This window comes from Sardina pilchardus, chromosome 2 (genome assembly GCF_963854185.1).
Source record: "Sardina pilchardus chromosome 2, fSarPil1.1, whole genome shotgun sequence".
Taxonomy (NCBI): Eukaryota; Metazoa; Chordata; class Actinopteri; order Clupeiformes; family Clupeidae; genus Sardina; species Sardina pilchardus.
In genome coordinates, this window is record NC_084995.1 from 6,459,635 (window position 1) to 6,481,819 (window position 22,185).

At 42.7% G+C, this 22,185-nt stretch overlaps 2 protein-coding genes across 3 annotated transcripts in view; one reads left to right on the plus strand and one right to left on the minus strand.

The window, feature by feature from the left end:
- The window catches only part of tgm1l1 (transglutaminase 1 like 1), a gene marked incomplete at its 5' end in the record, with an annotated part of 39,816 nt that extends 27,311 nt beyond the window's left edge, over nucleotides 1-12,505 (plus strand). The window contains 6 exon segments of the mRNA XM_062517356.1: nucleotides 1,502-1,694; nucleotides 6,943-7,096; nucleotides 8,886-9,170; nucleotides 9,663-9,823; nucleotides 10,115-10,251; nucleotides 10,908-12,505. Of these exon segments, the coding sequence (XP_062373340.1) occupies nucleotides 1,502-1,694; nucleotides 6,943-7,096; nucleotides 8,886-9,170; nucleotides 9,663-9,823; nucleotides 10,115-10,251; nucleotides 10,908-11,055 (1,078 nt within the window).
- A 1,258-nt stretch (nucleotides 12,506-13,763) lies between these two features.
- On the minus strand, nucleotides 13,764-21,676 carry abhd4 (abhydrolase domain containing 4, N-acyl phospholipase B). 2 transcript variants are annotated; one of them, XM_062517360.1, is made up of 9 exons: nucleotides 21,551-21,602; nucleotides 21,122-21,207; nucleotides 20,464-20,552; nucleotides 19,734-19,838; nucleotides 19,342-19,630; nucleotides 16,287-16,471; nucleotides 15,522-15,633; nucleotides 15,206-15,392; nucleotides 13,764-14,376 (listed from the first exon to the last, which is right to left on the minus strand). In XM_062517360.1, exons 3-9 carry the CDS (start codon nucleotides 20,501-20,503, stop codon nucleotides 14,287-14,289), a joined length of 1,008 nt encoding a protein of 335 aa, XP_062373344.1. In that variant the 5' UTR covers nucleotides 20,504-20,552; nucleotides 21,122-21,207; nucleotides 21,551-21,602; the 3' UTR covers nucleotides 13,764-14,286. The 2 variants fall into 2 exon arrangements, with proteins under 2 accessions (XP_062373344.1, XP_062373343.1); XM_062517359.1 differs by lacking the exon at nucleotides 21,122-21,207 and having other exon boundaries at nucleotides 21,551-21,676.
- Nucleotides 21,677-22,185: the final 509 nt, after the last annotated feature.

Here is a 22,185-nt window from a genome sequence, read left to right on the forward strand (position 1 = left end):
CGATAATGAGTCACAGATTGATTTTCACTGGTGGATGGAGGTATTTTCAATGAAGACAGCAGAAGGGGAAATCAGATTACCTGTCTTGGGGAAATTGGTCAGCACTGTTGTCTGTGTTCACGGGTCCTCTTGTTGAAGGCTCTTTCAACATTATGGATGATATGACTGAAAAAGACAGTCAGGTTAAATATTGAAACCGTAATAAAGACACACTTGAAGGCAGCAGAAGAGACTGCCTCAATGCAAATCAGTGCGTCATTGAGGAGTTCATGCATGGCGTCTTCAAGCAGATACAAAAGCCATCTGAAGAAAAAGAAGGACAAAATGGGTCAGGAAAAAGAAAGAGAAATCCGGGAAGCTGTAAAGGTCCTTGCAGCTATAAAAGTGAGGAAGGTGAAAAAATCTTTCACCACTGCAGCAACATCCACTGGTGCCATACAGTCCTCCTCTACTACAGCTCCCTCCTGCAGATCAAGTAGTGTAACATGTACAACCAAGTCCTCACATTCTTCCACCCTAACCAGAAAATCCACTCCTGCAGGCCAAACTATTTCCTCCTCTTTCTCTACAATGTCCAAACCCACAGGACAGCCCTCCTCCTCCACACAATCCAAGCCTGCAGATAAAGACAGACCTACAGGTAACCCCCCCCTGTTCTTCCAGTGTAAAGGGTACATCTGGAAAACCCTCCTCATCAGCATCTGGAAAAAGTAAACACACAAAAAAACCCTCTGCCTCATCCACCTCATCATCTGGATAGCTGCAGAAAACCTTCCATCTTTATCCTGAGGAGGTACACCTGCCTGAACCCCTCCATCCTCAGGAGGTACACCTGCTGGAACCCATCCATCCTTATCCTCTCCTGTTACACAGCCAAGGAAAAAAACCCAGAAATGGGCATCAGCTGTTGCCAAACTAGATGACTTTGGCTTCACTGAGAAGAACCAGAAAGAGTAGAACTTAACCTCTTCTTCATTTTTCTGTTCTACAGTTGTGCTTATTCTGAAAGCATTGTTGTAGTTGGTCTGCACTTGCACTTTTTTCCTATGCACTATTGTTACTGAAACATTGTTATTGAAAACCCAGTAACGGGCATCAGGTGTTGTCAAACTAAATGACGATAAAAGTAGAACTTAACTACTTGCCTTGTTTCATTTCAAATTCTTTTTTTTGTTGCACAGTATTGTGCTAATTGAAAGCATTGTTAATCTTGTTGATCTGCACTTGCACTTTTTTCTTACGCACTATTGACATTAAAGCTTCGCTCTGAAAACTTGATGTTTCGTAATTTATCTAATTAATGACAATAATGAGGTCTTACCTTAGCTAGAGTTATTGGTACACTATGTAAATGTCATACAAGTAGGACTACACAGCGTTTGTGCTCTGTGTGCTGTGTGCATTGCCAAGGTTTTTTTTTTTGGACAAAACAATTTCAGTCAGATGATTTTTTTTTTTTCACTTTAATCCATGTGCTCCCCATCCCCCTGTCTCTGTTCAGGAACTTCCACGTGTGGAACGACTGCTGGATGGCTCGCCCCGACCTGCCCGCTGGCATGGGCGGATGGCAGGCTGTGGACTCCACACCCCAGGAGACCAGCCAGGGCACCTTCCGCTGCGGCCCAGCCTCTGTCACCGCCATCCGCACCGGCCAGGTGTACTTCAAGCATGACACGCCCTTTGTCTTCGCTGAGGTGAGACCCTGTAGAGCAGCAGCCACTACCATCACCGCTGCTGTGCATCTCTGGCAATAAAAGCCAGTCTGTGCGTGTCTGTTGCTATTCAAAAATGTGTATCTTACCGCTTGGGGTGCCGTATGGACTTTTTTGAATGGGGGCTTTGATTTTGTAACAGATACGAAGCCACTCCTTTTTAAGTACTGTGGAATCAGAGCATGTCCTAAGATGCCTCCTAATAGCATATTTGGCAGTTATTGCTTATTCATATACCAGTATGCATCTGAAGGAACATCATTCTTGGTAAGTGCTATAAAGAACAACGACTGCATCTGGATGGCTGTTGACATCAGAGCAAGTCAGAACAGGGCAACACGAACATCAACATGAACTCCCTTTCCCGCATCAGAGAGAGAACCTCCTGAACCTTATTCACTACGAGCCTCCTATCTGGCACATGGTGCAGTGAGTAGTTATAAGCATGGGGAATGTCTATTGGTGACTTCAAAGCTGGGATTAGCAGTCTTCATTTAGAATGCTTGTGTTGCACTCTTGAAACAGACACCGTCTTTTCCTTTAGCAACTTTATTTTGCCAGTTCGTTTGTGACTTCACTCGACTCAGTTCTATTCACTACTAGGCTACAGCGCTGGCTGATGACAATCATCGTCAACTGAACTTTTCCCTTTCAGTAACAATATTGCTCTGGACTTAATCACCTCCACACGGACTTCATCAATGTAGCCCAATGGAGTGTTTGATGGTTTGCGTCAGAGCAGTGTCATCCTCTTCAATTGCCAAGATGCTGGAGTGGAAGAGCTGAAGCACAGGCTTGACATAGGACACTGTGACGTAGTCCTCACCCGATAGAGCATCAGTGAATTCCACAAGGGGTTTTAGAGCCTTGTGCACCGACTCACTGATCAGCTGGTGTTCAGGGATATTTAACTCTTGCTGCACGATAGCCAGCTCTCTTCATCTCTTCCAACTATATGAAAAGCTGCTCACAACTTTTTTGCACACAGCAACGGCTCGTTCAATACGGGCATCTCTCATGCTTCTCTCTTGAGGAAAAAAAAAACATTACAATAGACAAAATAACACAATGTTGACTCAATTAGCTGATTAGAACTATCTACTCAGGTGGACATAGCAGTTTACAGCTCATCAAAAATGTTGCATCTCAAAATATAACAAGAAAGAATGTAGGCCTATAATAACACAGAAATCAAGATGAGAATAAACTCAGTTAAGAGGAAAAATAGGCTAGAAATATTTCACTTGATGTGTAACCTAATGAGTCTACATTAGGTCTATAGTGTCCTTTTTAAAAATAAATAATGGGAAAATGTTATAAGGCTATTGAGTTGTACAAAAGATGATTCCCACTAGTATGGGGCAAAATAAACTCACCAATCGCAAGATGCAGCCGATGTCCAAAACACTGCAGTCTTGTCCATTTATTCAGGCTCACTGCTTTAACGACGTTGGCCCCGTTATCGGTAGTGATGCACACCTGACGAGATTCAGTCAGATTCCATGACCTGAGAGCTTCTTGCAGGCCTTCTGCGAGGAGCTCACCAGTATGGTCTTCGGGGAAAAAGCTTGTCTGAAGGCACGCACTCTTTAACGTCCAGTTCTCCATGTAATGAACAGTGAGACTTAGATAAGGCTGGCACGTTCTACTTGACCATAGGTCGGTAGTTGAGGAGAAGAAAGTGACCTTTGTTAGCTGGTGGGCCAATCTTTCTCTCACAGAAATATACATTTCTGGGAGCGCTTTCTCTGCAAAATACTTGCGACAAGGCAATTTATATCTCGGATCAAGCGTGTTAAGTAGATCTCTGAATCCTGACTGTTCGACTACGCTAATTGGTGCCATGTCTTTAGCGATATGCTTGGATACTGCGGCCGTGATCGCCTTCCATCTGGCACTTTTTTTGTCATATGGAATGCCTTTGGAGAACGAAGCATCTATAGTCGGTTGGACGGACTCTTTCGTGCTTGTGTTTGGGTTTGGCGTTGGTAGGCATGAGGAGGACGAGGACAACCGAAGTTTCAGACATTCCTCATTTTGAACTGGGTGGCTTTTCAAATGATGGTACAAATTCGTCGTGCTGCTACCTTTTGTGGCGACTCGTTTGTTGCAGGTTTTGCAGATTGCCGTCGTTTGATCCACATCGTCCGGGTGAAATCCAAAAAACTGCCAAATCACTGACCCCTTCTTATTTCTTTTTGGAAGCAAATTCTCCGGTTCCATTTTCCTCCCTCACTCACTGACTGACTACAGCATACACAGCAACATCAGAGCTTTCGTTTTCAACTAAACTTCCCAGGTCTACACGTCACACCATCTTCTGAAAAGACTGCTCTAGATTGGTCGGTAGGTGTGTGACGTGTTTTTTATTTTATTTTTTCACTTACCGAGAGGGAGAGAGGACAACTGAGAGAGGTAGACGTTGCTTCAACAAAAAAAGATGACGGCGGGTTAAATACTCTGTGTTTGCGATAAAACAACTAACTATACCGAACGTAGAGCAAACTGAGATATATCGAGCATATTCGATATATCGCCCAGCCCTACAAGCAACACACCCCCCTCCCCAGTCAGGTGACGCCAACTAGTTTGTGCTGTCCAAATGTAGGCACGCATACTGAGGAGCAACCTAACTGAGACGGTACTGGAAAGAACGGTACTATCCAGCGTGCGCCCTTGACTTTTGGACACGGCCCTATTCACTACTACCGTCATTTCCCGACTATTAGCCGCGGCTTATACATTGATTTTGCTAAATTTCTTCAGCTATGAGGTTAATACAGGACGGCAGTTAATATGGTGTTAGTATGGTTTTGTTTCTTTTAACTTGCATAAAACATCGTGGCTTATACACAATGCAGCTTATATGCGTGAAATTACTGTAGGCTACAGCGCTGGCTGATGACATCATCGTCAACTGAACTTTTACCTTTCAGTAACAAATAGAATATTTGTCCAGAATATTTTCCAGAATATTCATGAAATGAAATTAATGAAATAATAGTTATTTTCCTTGCCGATTTATAAACACATCCTTATTCTAAGAAATTATGAAATTCTAAAATAATAATAATGATCAAGAATATTAGGTCCCCAGATAGCAAAACTACACTGGGACGGAACTGGGCCACATCTACAACATTTGGCACGGATCTGCATAACGGACCTGATCCGGCGTCCAAACGCACATCGGTCCAAAATTGTTTTGGATCCGTTTGACGGATCTGCGGCAGATATGGACTTGCACTCGTCCAGGTCCATCCCAGATAGCAAAACACACCTACCACGACATCCGGCACGGATCTGAATAATGGACCTGATCCGGCGTACGTCGCACATCGGTCCCAAATTGTCGCACATCGGTCCCAAATTGTTTTGGATCCGTTTTACTGATCTGGTGCTAATAAGGGCTAAGACTGGCCCAGTTCCGTATGATACTCTCATTACTGACTGACGTCTGCCAGATCTTCTCCCAACAACAAAGATAACGTCCCGGCGATGATTCAGAGCATTTTAAATAGCGTCTTTTGTCACGCGACGTTAAAAGAGGACATTTACCCAACTAGTTTTAGCGACGCTCAGCTTCGCCCAAGTTGATCTGTCACGAATCGTGTGGTGTTCGCTATGGGAGTGAAACACCTGACATTAATGCTGAGAAGTAATTAGCTTTGAGAAGTTATATTCATTTGCATATTTTTGAACACATTTATCCATTCATCTTACCTGTGATTGTTATTTGTAGATTGAAGATCTCGTCCAGATAAAAGATAATATGGAGAGTTAGCTGGAAATTTATACCCGGTTACTGTAGATCTAATACTTTCACGACTATGGTGTCTTTTTCCCCTAATAAATTACTAAGTCAATGGTCATATCTGGTAATTTTATTGTTCAAAACATCAGTGGAGTAGGTTAGCCTATAAGCTAAAATGTCCCAACCACATTATTTCAAAATTCAAAACTAATATTTGCAGTGCATGCTGGGAAGCAAACCTCAACAAAGTAGCCTACACAAAATATAGTTAAAGTTATCAGAGAATGTCTAGGTTATCTTATATCTAAACGATGACATTTATAAAGTCATAAAATTGTGATAAGCAGTATCCTTAATTCATCTGCAAATTTTTTTATGGTGGTGACCAGTTGGGGATGTTGTGAATGTCTGCCTAAAGTCATATGCAATATGGGACCTGTATTGCAGATCCGTACCACACACAATAAGCGGACCTGTACCACACACAAGAGGCAGAACCGTATTGCAGATCCGTACCACACACAATAAGCGGACCCGTGCCACACATAAGAAGCGGAACCGTATTGCAGATCCGTACCACACAATAAGTGGACCCGTACCACACACAAGAGGCGGAAACGTATAGCAGATCAGTACCACACAAAATAAGTGAACCCGTACGGGTCCGCTTTTTGTGTGTGGTACGGATCTGCAATACGGGTCCGCTTATTGTGTGTGGTAAGGATCTGCAATACGGGTCCGCTTATTGTGTGTGGTACGGGTCCGCTTATTGTGTGTGGTAAGGATCTGCAATACGGGTCCGCCTCTTGTGTGTGGTATGGGTCCGCTTCTTGTGTGTGGTACGGATCTGCAATACAGCTCTGTTTATTGTATGTGGCACGGGTCCGCTTATTCTGTGTTGTACGGATCTGCAAAACGGGTCTGCTTATTGTGTGTGGTACGGGTCCGCTTCTTGTGTGTGATACGGATCTGTGGCACGGGTCCGCTTATTCTGTGTTGTACGGATCTGCAATACGGGTCCGCTTATTGTGTGTGGGCCACATCTGGCCCACAGTCAGATACCGAAGGTACCGAAGGTCCGCTACATGCAGATCTGAAGGCTTTTATGCGGATCCGGCCCAAAGGAAATTGCTATATGGGTCGCAACACTTGCAAAGCTTTTATATCTCACCAGCTCTTAATTAAATTCTATCAAGGCGTTGTAATCAGGAACTGGTTGATAATCAGGAACTACCTGCCTTGTTTACACTTCATACAAATTGAAAGGGTCAGGCTTTAGGGTTAACTTCAACCAGTTAGCATCACAGGTCATTTTTTTCACTTCCTTGGCCGAAGTAGCCAGTATAGTATTAGCCATGAAAATTGTTTCTACTTTACTTGCCTGGTGGTTTATATAATATCTCCACAATACAACGTTCATAGCAGGATCTGGCTGCAGGTTCACGTCACCTCACCCTCCTTTGCCTGTGTCCTTAGGTGAACAGTGATAAGATCTACTGGCAGCGCAACCTGGATGGAACCTTCAGCCAGATCCACAGTGAGAAGAAGGCCGTCGGCCATTTCATCAGCACCAAGGCAGTGGGCTCAGACGAGCGCATGGACATCACACACCTGTACAAACACACCGAGGGTAAGGCTCAACTCAGTCACTCTCAACGACATTCTAACAACAGCGCGCACGGACACATTCACACACACACACACACACACAATCACACTCACACACAATCACACTCACACACATACAGGGTAGGGCTCATCAAAGTCATTGTTAATAACATTCCTGCTTTGACTCGAAACTCACACATACACACACACAGAGACAGATGATTTAATGCTGGATGAATGTTCCAGACTAGATTTGTTTTTCAATTCCGAGGCATACAAAAGAGAGACAGTTAGATTGTGCCAGATAGAGTGCCAACCCAAAAGATGATCTGTCCAAACATGCAATAATAACACTGCAGCTCATTTAAACCACTGAGAGCAATGATGTCATGAGCCAGGCATCACTGTCTCTCTCCTGAGCTGGTGATTAGTCATGTTATGATGTTGATATTGATTGTGACAATCTTAGGCTTTGATGGTATGATGCTTATGGTTATGGTGATACAGTTACAGTGAGGAGAAAATGTATTTGATACCATGCTAAAGTTGCCTAAAAAGAGGAATATAAAATCGTCATTTGACAATTGATCTTAATGTCTTAATTCAAAAATTGAGTAAAAATAAAACCGCTAAGTACGCCAATTTTCTTTGTGATGGAAGAATGTTTCGTAAATAAATAAATGTTCTTCCTAAATGCTAGGGGGAAGTAAGTATTTGACCCCCAATGTAACCCTATGGGAATTCAACACATAGGGTTAACATAGGGGCGGGCAGATTTTTATTTTTTAAGGCCAGCTATTTTATGGATTCAGGATATTATGCATCCTGATAAAGTTCCCTTGGCCGTTGGAATTAAGATAGCCCCACATCATTACATACCTTTCACCATAGCTAGAGATTGGCATGGTGCTTTTTCCAGTAGGCCTATTAGCCTGTTTGATGCTCATTGAGCTCAATGCAAATCAAACAGGCTAATAGGCCTACTGGAAAAAGCACCATGCCAATCTCTAGCTATGGTGAAGGGTATGTGATGATGTGGGGCTATTTTAATTTCAAAGGCCAAGGGAAATTTATCGGGATGCATAATATCCTAGATCCATGAAATAGCTGGCCTTTAAAAATAAAAATCTGCCTGCCCCTATGTTAACCCTATGTGTTAAATTCCCATAGGGTTACATAGGGGGTCAAATACTTCCTTCCCCTAGCATTTAAGGAAAACATTTATCTATTTACGATACATTCTTCAATCACAAAGAAAATTGGTGTCCTTGGCGGTTTGATTTGTACTAATTTTTTGAGTTAAGGCATTAAGATCAATTGTCAAATGATGATTTTATATTCCTGTTTTAGCAGGGTATCAAATACATGTGCTCCTCACTGTATATGATTTAACAGATGCTTTTACAAATAAAAACAATGCAATAGTCAAACATTTAAAAAGCAGTTAAATTAAAAAATAGCAATTAAAAAGTTAAGTTTTAAAAACAATAATGTCCGTCAGTGCAATATCAGTGATCAATAGCCTAATGAAAATAAACAAATACCATGATATACAAACCATAACTCGATGATAGGACATCCACAAGAAGTGTAATGTAATCTATACACAGAGCTGGTATCTTAATAATCTAAATAAACCTTCTGTAGGTACCCAAAGTGCTTAACATTAAAGGGGGGAGACCTCAACCACCACCGATGTGTAGCTGGATTTTTGCACTGCAATATTCACTACAGATCAGATTGAGGTGAATAATCAGCCAGTCATTCAGTCCTCGTCAAATCACTTGCCATGTTTTGACTGTGTTCATCAGGCTCGGAAGAGGAGCGCATTGCTGTGGAGACCGCCAGTCGGTACGGCACAAAGCCGCACATCTACTCGTCGCCCCTAGCGGAGGACGTGAACGTGGAGGTGAAGCTGGAAGGGGAGGGTCCTCGCATGGGGGCCGACGCACAGCTCACCATCGTGGTGACCAACCTGAGCGATCAGCCCCGCAGTACCAACCTCCACAGCCAGGTGGCGGTCATGTACTACACTGGCGTGCTGAAGAGCACTGTGAAGAAGGACAAGCTGCCTGTGGAGCTCATGCCTAATGAAGGTGAGACAGCAGGGGACCTGATTACTGCTTTATGCCATCACCATTTACACCATACAAATTTAGAGCATGGTTTTAATCCCACACCACACCATACCATACCATACCATACCACCTAGCCTTTTGGAACATCTGAATAGATTGGCATCTTTCTGATGTCCACCCTTTTAGTTCTATGAAGTCATTTGTTATTCTTGTTGTCATGAATAAGCATTTGTCTTGATGAGCTGAATGGATTAATGAATGGATAAATGAAAGAATTAATGACAGAAATAATGTGACAAATATCTTCATGAATGAACAAATCAAATAATAATGAATACATAATAGCATAATATGCAAATCATATCTCATAAAAAGCACTTAATTAATTAACAGATATGTTTGAATCAAATAATCAGTGTGCTTATGCATGACTTTATCTTTAAATGAACAAGCTTTAGAACTCCTGTTGTTCTGACTGATGCTCCATCTCCCCTGCCTCTGCCCATGCAGTGAAGACCATCAACTGGGTCCTGCCCTTCCAGCACTACCAGGACCAGCTGGTGGACCAGGCAGCGCTGATGCTGACCGTGTCGGGTCGGGTCTCGGAAACCAAGCAGGTGCTGGCCTCTCAGACCAGCTTCCGGCTCCGCACCCCTGACATCAACATCAAGGTACACATCAACAGGAAGCATACAGCAGCCATTCATGTTACATGTGGGAGCTGTTGGTTCAAGAAATTAATCACATAATAATAATAATAATAATGATCACTATTGCTTTAGTATTGCCATTTTTTAGAGAATATATTTCATTCATCAATACAGTATATTAACTAAATTAAATTGAAGTGGATTTTAAAAATATTACTAATCATTAATTGTTGTGACCTGTTGATAGAATCTGAGTGGGTGGTCTATATGCTTGGCCTGGTGTCCATGTGAGTGTGTTTGTGTGTGTTTCAGCCTGAGGGGGAGGGCGTGGTGGGGAAGGAAATGTCAGCCAAGATCAGCTTCACCAACCCTCTGCCGTCCACGCTGCGTAACGTGGTCCTGCGTGTGGAGGGCCTGGGGCTGAGGGACCTGCACCCCATCGTGATCGGGTAAGAACCCCTGAACCCCCGACAGCCTGATCACTCTGGCCAGGTTGCCAAGGTGGGATCTTGAGCGGGGGTAGTGTGGTGGCTAAGGAATCTAAATGTTTTGGGTTCAATTCCCGACTGCCACTGTTGTGCTCTTGAGCAAGATACTCTGGGGAGACTAGCCCTTATAATGATTGTCATTTGTAAGTTGCTCTAAAAGCATCAGCCAAATTATTAAGTATAGATAAGTATCTTTTGACTGCGACACAAGAATGCAGAATAGCTGCCTAAGCCCTACCTAGCCATTGTGTACATATTGCCAAAAGTATTCGCTCACCTGCCTCGACTCACATATCATGGTCTTCGGTCACATCCCATCCTTAATCCATAGGGTTTATGATGACGTCGGTCCAACATCAGTGTGTGACCTCACAAATGCGCCTCTGAAAGAAAAGTAAAAAAATCCCATAAACACACTTAACTTTGTGGAAAGTCTTCCCAGAAGTAACCCACAGTATCTCCCTCTCTCTCTCTGTGTCTCTGTGTCTCTCTGTCTCCCTCTCCCTCTCCCTCCCTCTCCCTCTCCCTCCCTCTCCCTCTCCCTCTCCCTCTCCCTCTCTCTCTCTCTCTCTCTCTCTCTCTCTCTATCTGTCTGTCTCCCTCGGTCTCTCCCTCAGTGATGTGGGCCGCCACTCCACGGTGACGGTGACGGAGCACTTCATCCCGTCGCTGGCGGGGACCAGGAAGCTGGTGGCGGCGCTCGACTGCAAGCAGCTCACCCAGGTGCACGGCGTCGCCGACATCCAGGTGACGGACAACCTGTGAACCTGTTGTCATGCCGCTGTGCCTCTCCCAAAGACACCAGACCTCTCACTGATTTCCTCAGTCCATCTCCCACCTGCCCACCCCACCCCTCAGCATATGCACAGTATTGAAGTTTGAAGGTCTGTTTAGGGTCTACCTCTCTCAATCTATTGTTATGGTAGTCTGTCTTTTTATACACTCCCATTGTGTGAACTTGGAAGATGGAAGTAGTCCTCGAACGTTAACTGAAGTTCAGTGTTTGGTGATTAAGTCACATTCTCTGTTACATTCTCTTTTTAAACATGACACAGGACCAGCCTCTACTCGTCTCGTATAGTCAGATGGACAGTATTATGCCCACATCATTTTTAGAATCTGAATTTTGAAACGGCTGACATTTTAAAATAGAACATTCAGGACTAAAAATAAAGTTACATGGATAATTGGGGATCTGGGTTGGGTGGTTAGTGGAATAAAAAACATGCAGGCTGAGTGGAGGCCACCATTTCACTGAGTCGCTTCCAGAATGTGAACCCTCATCAGGTATTGCCAAAGAAAAGGCTGGTTGAGACTAGTTTTTACCAATCCCTGTCGTCCTCTCATTTACCTGTATAAAATGGAATCATTGTGTAGTTATAGCAGTTTAACAAGCAGTTCAGCTGTTGTTGGTGCCAGACACACTTGGTCACCATCTACTAGAGATGTATTGTTTTATTTGTGTAATATTAAGCTCCATGTGTACCACTGAGCTGTCATCATGTATCCATAATATGCAATTTCCATTTTGATACATTTTAATGAACGCCAAGCAAAGTTCTCTTTCAGCACGTCTTGTAGATGTTTTATATAATATTATTACAAAGCAATATGACAGATGACCTGACTGGATGTTTATAATAGATGATTAAATAGCAACCTAAAATAGCTTTTTCTCAGTGAAAGAAAAAATATTCCAAGTGCTATGCACGTCTGCATTTCAAACCATCTAGTGTTGCCACTTTTGTACTGACAAGGTGTATGTAACCCTGTGCACTATACCAAATGTATGAAATTACAGTAGATATTATTAGATGTGCTCTTACAGTATGTAGCCTAGCCTACATGATCAAAGCCTTATGATGCCAGAGAAATCCATGGTGAAGACGTCATGTCAGGATTACAGTATTAAGCACCTATTGTGCCATTTGCAACCAACTGGGGTGCATTTCTCAAAACATAGTTTACATTTCCCATTGCCAACCAACTAAGTTGCTAACAGGTTAGCAACTATGTTTTTTGGAAATGCACCCCTGGTTGGTATTATCTAAAAGTTTGTAATTTGTCCTGCACTTAAATAGGTTATATGAAGAAAAGCATAGAACACATACTGTAGTTGTGTCATTACTACTAATATAATTAATATGTATCTATGTATTTACATTTTTGTTTGTCAGATGCTGTATTTTGTTGCTAATAAAACAAGATGTAAGGAGATGCTTGTAGTTTGTGTGCCACTGTGTTGAAATCAGTGAGACGGCCGAGCCTGCTGGTCAAATACTGTGTATGTACAGTATCATCAATATTACATATGTAGTATGTAAGTATAAGTATGTAGAATTGTTATAATCAGTTCTGATTCACTATGTTCAATGCTATTTGACAACTACAAATGTAGTCTTTAACTAATTCAATATTAGACAAGCTAAGAAATTATAGCTGAAATAAATAATTGAAAAGGTTATAGTAATAATGAGCCCAAACATGTCTGCTCATCTGCTCATCTTTTCTGTTGCGCGATAGTCATATTATCTCGGATTTACTGTAAACTCTGAATGCAGTATTTAGAGTAGGACAGGGCCAAGAGTTTTGTATAAAGGGGTGTCTAACGTGACTGGTGAAGATTTCTCCATAACAACAGAGTGCTGTAGCAAACAAATGTCTCAAACAGAGACATTCTACTTCAACTGGTCACTTGAGCTACTCCACCCCACATCCCAAACCACTGACGTGGTCTCAGTTCTTGATTTCTGTGGTATCCTCACATTGTGGTGTAGCGTATGTTTAATGTAGCTGTTTTACACACAAACGCACACACACACACACACACTGTTGGTTTCAAAGCAGATCTACACAACCAGCTCAAATGTTTCAGGTGTTTATGTTCCCGTTTCAGGTCTATATCCCTTCTGGGTGGTCACAATAGAGTAGGGTATACATATCTGAATTTGCTTCATCTGAATTGATCATTACTGCTATAAAAGCACAGTCTTCAGCTGGATGAAAATAAGAAATCAACAGAATGATGTTCCTTTGTCATGGGCTTTTCTCTGGAAATGTTAATGGAATGAACACATACAGGCGATTATGTCATGTTGTGTTTGCTGGAAGTTGCACACTCAGCTCGTTCACACAGACATTTCAAATAGGTGTGGCATTTCTCACAAGTCAGCTGGGCTGCCCAAGCCAGGTTCCCAGCATGCACTGACCGCAAGATTCCCCCTTAAACCTACCAGACTCACCTAATCTGGAAGTGTTACTGACCCCTAGAGGTAAATGTGTAACACCACAACAGAGTTTATGGTGTACCAAGGAGAGAGGAGTGCATCAAGAAGTGTGTGTATCTCTAATAGATCAGAGCTTTCATTTAAAAATGATTTTCAGTACAAGCAAGATATCTTTTTTATGAGTGTGTGGGCTCTGCAGAAACAACCCTATGGGTAGAAGAATAGAAGATTACAAAATGTGAAATATACAAACTTTTATTGCAATTGTGTGTAATAAAATACATGGATGTTTACAAATTAAATATGATAGTCCAAGAACCTAGAAGAAATGGGTCTTCAAGAATATCCAACTTACATTCAGGTAACAAAATGTGAAGCATGCGCACAATGGTTTGCACTGATTGGCACAGAGCTTATACATCCTTCAGTGCCAGTCTATGTATAAATAAGCACCATGTGTCCTGTGGTTAATATCTTAGTGTAAAACAGAGACTTCTTCAGACATGAGATATGTGCATCTATGGAAGGTAGGACCATCCTATTAGACAGTTAAAAGGACCCAGCACACCCAAAATACAGTTATTAGCCAGTCATAGAGCAGGAACCAAATCACTCAGCTAGGGTATGACCTAATTCATTCATACAACTCAACCACAGTACGTCCAATCAGACGTTTGGCAACTGGCATTAAGGCCAAACTTAACACATGAACACTCTCTCTCATGAACTTGCATGGGAGCATGAACACACACACACACACACACACACTTCAGTCTACAGTATCACAGAGCCTCTGCACTACACTATTGAAGTCTTCATACTGGTCCGCATAGACATGATGAGAGGCATTGGGTATCACCTGTGGAGATGAAAGAGATGAACTATATGTGAGATGACACACACACACCACACACACCACACACACCACACACACCACACACACCACACACACCACACACACCACACACACACACACATACACACATACACACATACACACACACACACACACACACACACACACTTTAGGAATAGCCTAAAAATCCTCCCTTAGACAGATTGACATTGAGAATAGCATAAACTTCAAAGTCTCTACATTCTACACAGAAAGGTCAAATAAGTCTACAACAGTTGCTGCTGTTTATCACTAGTCCTCCGGTCTTTATGCATTCCTTATGCATTCATTAAATATGACTCACTGGTACAGACTAGTGGTAACCTTTCCTCATTACAGGCCTCTTTACAGACACCTCTGTTCTTGATATTGGAAGGAACTTCATACTGTAGTTTCCCTTTCCCATAAGGCCCCAATTAAGTCACTGCTCTCATTTCTATTTTAGCTCTAAATTATTCCTGTGCTACTCTCTCGTATAGCTTAGTCGCTTTGATGCATTTGTCAGGTTAGAATTTAAAATTTCTAAACTACTTGATCATCCACTTCGAGCACACTTTTTAGTGAAAAATGAGAAAATGAGCACATAATATACTACACTGTGGAATCTAGTAAAATTTACTAATGACCAAGTTGTTGGCTTTTGCTGGTAACCCACTTTGTGGTGCTATTTAAATGAATGGGTTTGAGAGACTGTTGGGGACTGCACCAGAGTGACTGAGATAAACGGTAATCCCATTCCCTACTGTATGTCCTGCTCTGCTGCACTACCCCAAGTCCCCCCGCGCTCACTCACCATGACGCGCGTGGGGCTCTGCCCCCGGATCTGGACCACGCGGTCCCCAGAGGAGCTGTCCACCCAGGAGCGCGCTCCGTACAGCATGGTGACGGCCAGCGAGGGCGGGAGCAGGTGGACGCGCTGCAGCATGGGCCTCTTGGCCCAGGCCATGGTCTCCGTCATGGCCCTGAAGCCCACCTCCCCACTGGGACAGAGAGGGATAGGAGTGAGGGACAGAGTAGAGAGGGAGAGGGAGGGTTACACCAATTCTAGATTCTACCTAGTCATTACTACTTAAACAATTGTATTCTATAAGAAAATGATACAAAAATACCTTGGGGTCTGGGCATTACAGTGATAGAGGTATTCAGTCATAGTATTGTCATCAAAAAGATCCTCAAATTTTCGCTTGAAGTCAGGACGAAACCTCGATACCAAACCTGGTCCTGCACATAGAAATACAAAGAGAGATAAGAATATAAACAGCAAAAGAGAAACATACATACAAGTATACATACATACATACATACATACATACATACTGTACATACAGTACATACATACATACATCCCACATTTGTCTAGTTCATGTCCCACAGTCCTCGGCCATTTTCATGGTGTTCAAGTGCAAATCAGGCATGCAAATGACTCAGCAGCATGTATGACTATGACACGGGTCAAAATGAGTCACATGGACAGATTTACATCCCACCTGCACAGACATGGTGTTTCACCTTTGTACATACAGCACCTCATTATTATGGCACACGCCCTAATTGATCATTTACTAGGGCGAGTCAGTAAAACCAATAATGATTTCAATGAGCCTCATGCCATGTTGGACACCGTAATAGAAGTCAAAAGGAAAAGAGAATACAGAAGTGAGAATGTAGACTACAGCATTTTTGAGAAACATCTGGGCTCACCATTGTGTTACTGTCAGCATGAAACAAATAAGGTAAATGACAGTGAACCTTGAATTCAGACATTCCAAAAACCATGGCAAAGTTGATGGATGCACAGATATGTCAAGGTGAAATTTCAGAACACTTTTTTTCAGGATCAGATTTGGTTCACAAACACACACACACACACTCACCCCAAGGTCCTGCGGCTCTGATGACAGCCAGAGGATTGAAGAGACTGAACACCGAGGCGACAGCCTTGACCCAGCGAGGCGGGGCTGTCCTCTTCACCTCCACACTCTGCCCTGCGTTTTCATTCGCCTCAGGCTGCGGCCGCTCAGGGAAGCCCCACGGGTCTACCAGGATCAGGTGGGCCACTCTGTGGAAGGGACACCACTTTAAACATGGCACCACTGAATAAACACTATTAAAGGGCAATTCTGACATTCTACACACTAAGCCCTATAGCTAGATGTGTTTAGGTACTTTCATTAGGGACAGGAACAACAAAAGTCGATTTAGTATAAGTTAGCTAAGCAAGGGGGCATATGGGCATAGCCTAACATCCAACACACTCACAGTATAAGCTTACTTTATCTACCCATATTGTGGTAACAGGAACAAGTATCCCTTCACAGGGATTCTGTCATTGCATGACACTTACTGACAAGTTGAGTCTTAATGATAACCAGTTGCTCCCTTATAAAAGCATTGGCAATATTAGTGGGCTAACTAGTCTAAAACGGAATGGTTGATTGATCGTTTTTCGTGCCTAATTAAAGTTATGGTTGTTGTATTCTGCAAACGCATTGATCCAAAGCGACTTACAAAACATGAACCTTACAATAGTGTAGAAATAAATTCTAACTTTTAGGTAATCCTTAGGTGTGTGTGTGTGTGTGTGTGTGTGTGTGTGTGTGTGTGTGTGTGTGTGTGTGTGTGTGTGTGTGTGTGTGTGTGTGTGTGTGTGTGTGTGTGTGTATTCAGACTCCTATGCGTGTCTCCTTATTTGCTCATGTACTCTTTCTGCCTGGGCCCACTAATGGTCTTGTTGATGGGCAGGGTATGTGTGGAATTGTACTGGTAGATGGTAAACTGGGATGATCATCTGTGGTAGGTTTCCTCCTTGTCTCCTGAGGAGTGTTGGCATGTTTGGTAGGGGGAGATGTCATTAGCCAGAATTGTACAAGAAGTGTATCTTTGTACTGTATTGGCAGACTGCATATCGTAAGCCACACTTATGTCTCTGGTGCCGTGAATAAAACTCTCTGAAGAATTCAGACTGACTGCTGACTCTGCCTGAAACTCTTTGACAAATCCTTTAAAAGTTGGTAAGCCAACATTAAGCAAAACAGTAATATTAACAATCATGTCAATAATGTAAAATAGTAATAATGAAACAAAACAAGTACTGTACAGAATTAATTAATTTAGTGCAATTTGAACGGATACGTCTTAAGACCCCCTTTGAAAGTTTTTGATCCAAACCTAGCGCAGGAATGCAGAAAACTAGGCAACTCATTCCACCAACTAGGAAGCACTGAGGAAAAGAGTCTTGAATTGAATTGACCTCGTAACGTTTATGGCTGATCGATTAACTGCTTAGTGATATCAAAAGCTGGATGGCAAGGAACGTCATACAACTATAAGAAAATGAAACTGAAATAACCATATCTGGGACTCCAAGATCTGTGTCAATGCACTTGCACCTCATCTACAAATTCAGTTTAGTTAAAAATGGTGGTGTTTTTAGCAATGTGGCAAAGGGTAGTTTTTTCCAGCTTAGAACTACAGCTCCTCATCACTCCTGTGTTGATTTGTTTTGTTGTGCGGCAAACTGTATTATGTGAAATTATTACTTTGCTGTAGGCCTACCATAATTTCTGCAGTGCACTCATTGTATAATTAGCGTAATTGCCAACCTTTCTGGATTGCGTGCAAATTGCAAATTAAACAGGTGAATTAGAAAATGCATACTGTTGGTCCAAGAGAAACCCTTCCCCAAGTGCATAACAAAAGAAAGTGAAAGAAAAGTCTTATTCCGGACACTACACATCTCCAGTCTACCAAAAGCACACAAGGATGTGAATAAAGGACAGAATGGGATGCTAGAGTTCATATTTCAGAGAAAGACGGCATCTACATCATCTTACAAATACTTCATATAAACATTTCATCAAATAGTTCTTGTAATTAAAAACATCCATCATCTGACACAGGATGAAAAAAGCCAGAATTCCACTTTAAGAACACCTCAGATGAACCAAGTAATGGAACTACTTACAATGTGTTACACAAGCAGGTCATGACCAAGTTCAAGATCAGGCAGCCCTGTTCATGAATGACATGAAAGCAAGGGATATATTTTTTTGCCAGAACGTTACAAGACATTTCATTTCAGTTGTCAAAAAGACTGGTCCACATCTGAATTACAGCATAGTGCCTAAGAACTGCCCTGCATGACATATTAATGGGAACTAATTGTCAGAGTTAAAGTGTCTATCTTTAACCCTTTATGAACTGAGATATGGTCATTCCAGCTTTATCAGTATGTATTTGTATAATAATTGATATTTGACATAGTCAAAATACAATATGTTGAACAAACTGCCTTGAGAGCAGGTGCCTATCAGAAAGATTACAGAAACAGAACAGAATCAGTACAGGAAACCAACCTACAGTTTACACTAGTAAAGATAAAGTGCATGTTGGCTTTATAGCAGTGATATAGCATGCAAGTGGTTTGCCATTGGAGCAGCTCTTGTGCCATATCACTAAAACTTTGCCTTTGCACATGGCCAGGGTCTTGTCTGAGCACTGGGAGATATTGACTCCTCTCAGACAGTATTTGACAGAGGCTGTATCACTTCTCTCTTTAAGAGCTGACTGCTGGAGTGTTGACTGAATCAATAAAGCCTTGCAGTAGAAATCAGAAATCACGGCTCAGTCCCGAGAACAGACCTTGAACTTGACTGTGGCCCTGACTTAACCTCTCAGAAGTACAGTGTGGAGGGAGGCTGAAGTTATCCATCATCCCCAACACAGCTGCAAAAAACACAGTAAGGACACACCGACGGCCCTGGAGACGCACCTGACCTCCCAGTACGGTGTGAATACCGTAGGGTGGCATCCTGAAACGCTTAGTGAGCAGACTGACTCCAATCTTCTCCTCTGTAAGATATTTCAATGTAACCTCCTAGACTGTTAAAAAAGCCTTCATGTGATTATGGCTTTGTGTTTGACCCTTACCTGTCAGGGTAGCGTATGGCGTACGAGGAGGCCAGGTAGCCCCCGAGACTGTGCCCGAGCAGGATCATGCGTTCCAAGCCCATCGCCTCCCTCCACTGCTCGATGGAGGTGACCGACTGCTCCTCGGCCAGCTCGGCATCCGTGGGGAAGCCTGGCCGTGAGCTGCGGCCAAACCCCAACAGGTCGAAAGCGTGGACGGCCCGCGAGCGGCTCAATGGGTCCAAGTTACGGATCCACAGACCCACGCCACCACCGAAGCCATGCACCATCACCAGAGGGGTTTTGGTGGCTGGGATGGAGAGAGAGAGTAGATGGGATTCAGCATTACCCTCCACAAAATGTAGGATAATCAAGGGGGTCAAAGAAAACATATGAAGTAAGACCTGGCTCACCTTGCTCTGAGGTCCGACGGGCTGTTTTGCTGGTGACAGTGAGGGTCCATATTCGGTTGTGGTCAGGGAGAGTTACAAAGCGGGCCCAAACATCATTACGCAAGCCTTAACAAGGGGAGAATTAACATTATTAAATCATTTAAGTTGTGGGTACAGAGGTACCCAGTCACTTACTATACTTCTACATATCACTCAGTCAGTTTGAGTTGAGTTGTCCTGCTGCTACACAGACAAATGGTGATTTTACTCAACAGCAGTGATGAGCCATAGCCAAGAGGACTAAGATGTCTCTGTTATGTCTCCCACATATTTCTGGGCTGAGACTAGCCTGGAAAACCAGCGCCAACTGCTGGACGGCAAAATGTTTTGCCTGCATTTGGGTCTGGCCTCGGACCACTGTACATTTTGAAAACACTGCCCTGAATCTGGCAGATGGCAACTAAACCAATCACAACGCAGAGATGTGTTTTGAATCAACGCGGGCGAGGCAGAGGGCTCTGGGGCGGGGTCTTGAGGGAGCGTTGGCCTATAGGCACAGACACGGTTTGAAAGACAACGGGTTGTGCTCATCAACAATGTTCCGTTGTATCCATTGATCGAGGCCAGACTAAATTAGACATCCAATCCATTTAGGCTGGTTTATCAGGCTAGGCTGAGACAGCATTGTGCTGAAATCATTCTGTAACAAGACACAGAGCAATGGCAGTGGCTGAAAAAGAGTGACCCTCACAGGCAAGGATCTTGGACTCTGCAGTCTTCAGGAGGGACATGGATGTTGGCCTCCAGGACGGCCACCACGACCAGTTCCCGTTGGTATCCCTTAAAAAGACCAGTGAACAGGATGAGACCTGGTGCAACAGTGTTTACCATTGATAGGCAATACAAAAGGGGTTTGGAGTGCTGGATATCACATATCAAGTTGGCAAACATTACACTTATAACACCGGGCAGCCCACACCTATCTTTCATTCCAACATGCTCAACAAACTGTGCTATTATTCTTAGAGGATAACTAATCATCACATGCTGGCAAGAGTTGACCACCATTAAAGCACCACTGCAACCATCACATCAAATATCAAATCCAGCCATGCAGTTAACTGTTTCTGTGTCTGAATAACACTACATTTGAAGAGACAAAATTATGTTTGATTTACAGAAATGCAATAACTAAGTAGTCCATATGATTTCCTGCACTGATATTAGCCTGTGAACTACTACACAGTCATGAAGGCTATTGAGGACTCATTCATTAAATAGTGTATTATGACAGGTGCACAGGTGGCACTTGTTTGCAGTGTCATCCTGCTCTGAGGACTAACCTATATCAACAAAAGAAAAGACAAGCAATAGAAACACTGCAAAAGTGCTGGGTCATTGTGACTCACACAATGTATGCTTATCCGACTCTTTAGTGGGACATCAAAGACACAGGAGTTGGGCTTTTGAAAGTCAACAGCAGTCTAAAACTACACTGAAACGTAAAGAACAGCAGCAGCTAATTCAAACTATAGCCTAACCTAGTCTACTGGATTAACATATGAGGGTAGCCTAGCAAACAAAGAAAAGACAGACGTTCACTGTACCAGGTAGGCTATAATTTATGAAGAGTCGTGTCTCACCTTCAAAGTTTCTCATATGCAGAAGTAGATTAGATTATAACACTGAAAGGACTAGAGAGACTACACAATAACATCAAATGAATCAACCAGTCCCACACCTATGTTACACAATCTAGTGGTGTAGGCTATCGACTGGACATTTTCAGAATTTATTACATAAACTAGGTCACAGTTTTGATAAACTAGTCTACTTACTCAAATTCAGTCTCGTCTTGCATAACAGCGTACACCGAACAACAATGAAAATAGGCTACTTCAACATGAATGAGCCTGAGAAGAGCCGCCGCAGAACACAGAGGATATGTTACTCCAACAGCTGATTTAATAACATGATATTTTGTAACAAGGGTCAGCTGACAACGAGGGAGGCGGGACAAAATGTGATTCCATTGGTTCTCATTGGCCAACAATGTTAAATAAAAAAAAAACCTTTGAACATATGATATATTATCTATAAATAGTATACAATAATGGAATTGTCTTTTATGTATTACTATCTGACACAGAAAGTGAATGTAGATCGATTAGCCTATTTCGTTTTTTGCAATCTGTGTTGTCGGAACTAAATGGCGATGCTGCTACTGCGTCGAGTGGGAACACATTCTTTGGGACGCAACTACGTACTTCCGAGTGGGACGAAATTACACGTCAGATGAATGAGAATCGTTGCTGGGCTCGATTTGTGTAAATCAAGTTTTATTTTGAAGTTGTGCACGACGTGCATGTTCAGAGCTATAAAGTAAAAATGTCCAACTCTGTAATCTCCGTCGTATCTCGGTTCTTGGAGGAATACACGACCAGTACGTCGAACAAGCTGAAACTGGTCGATG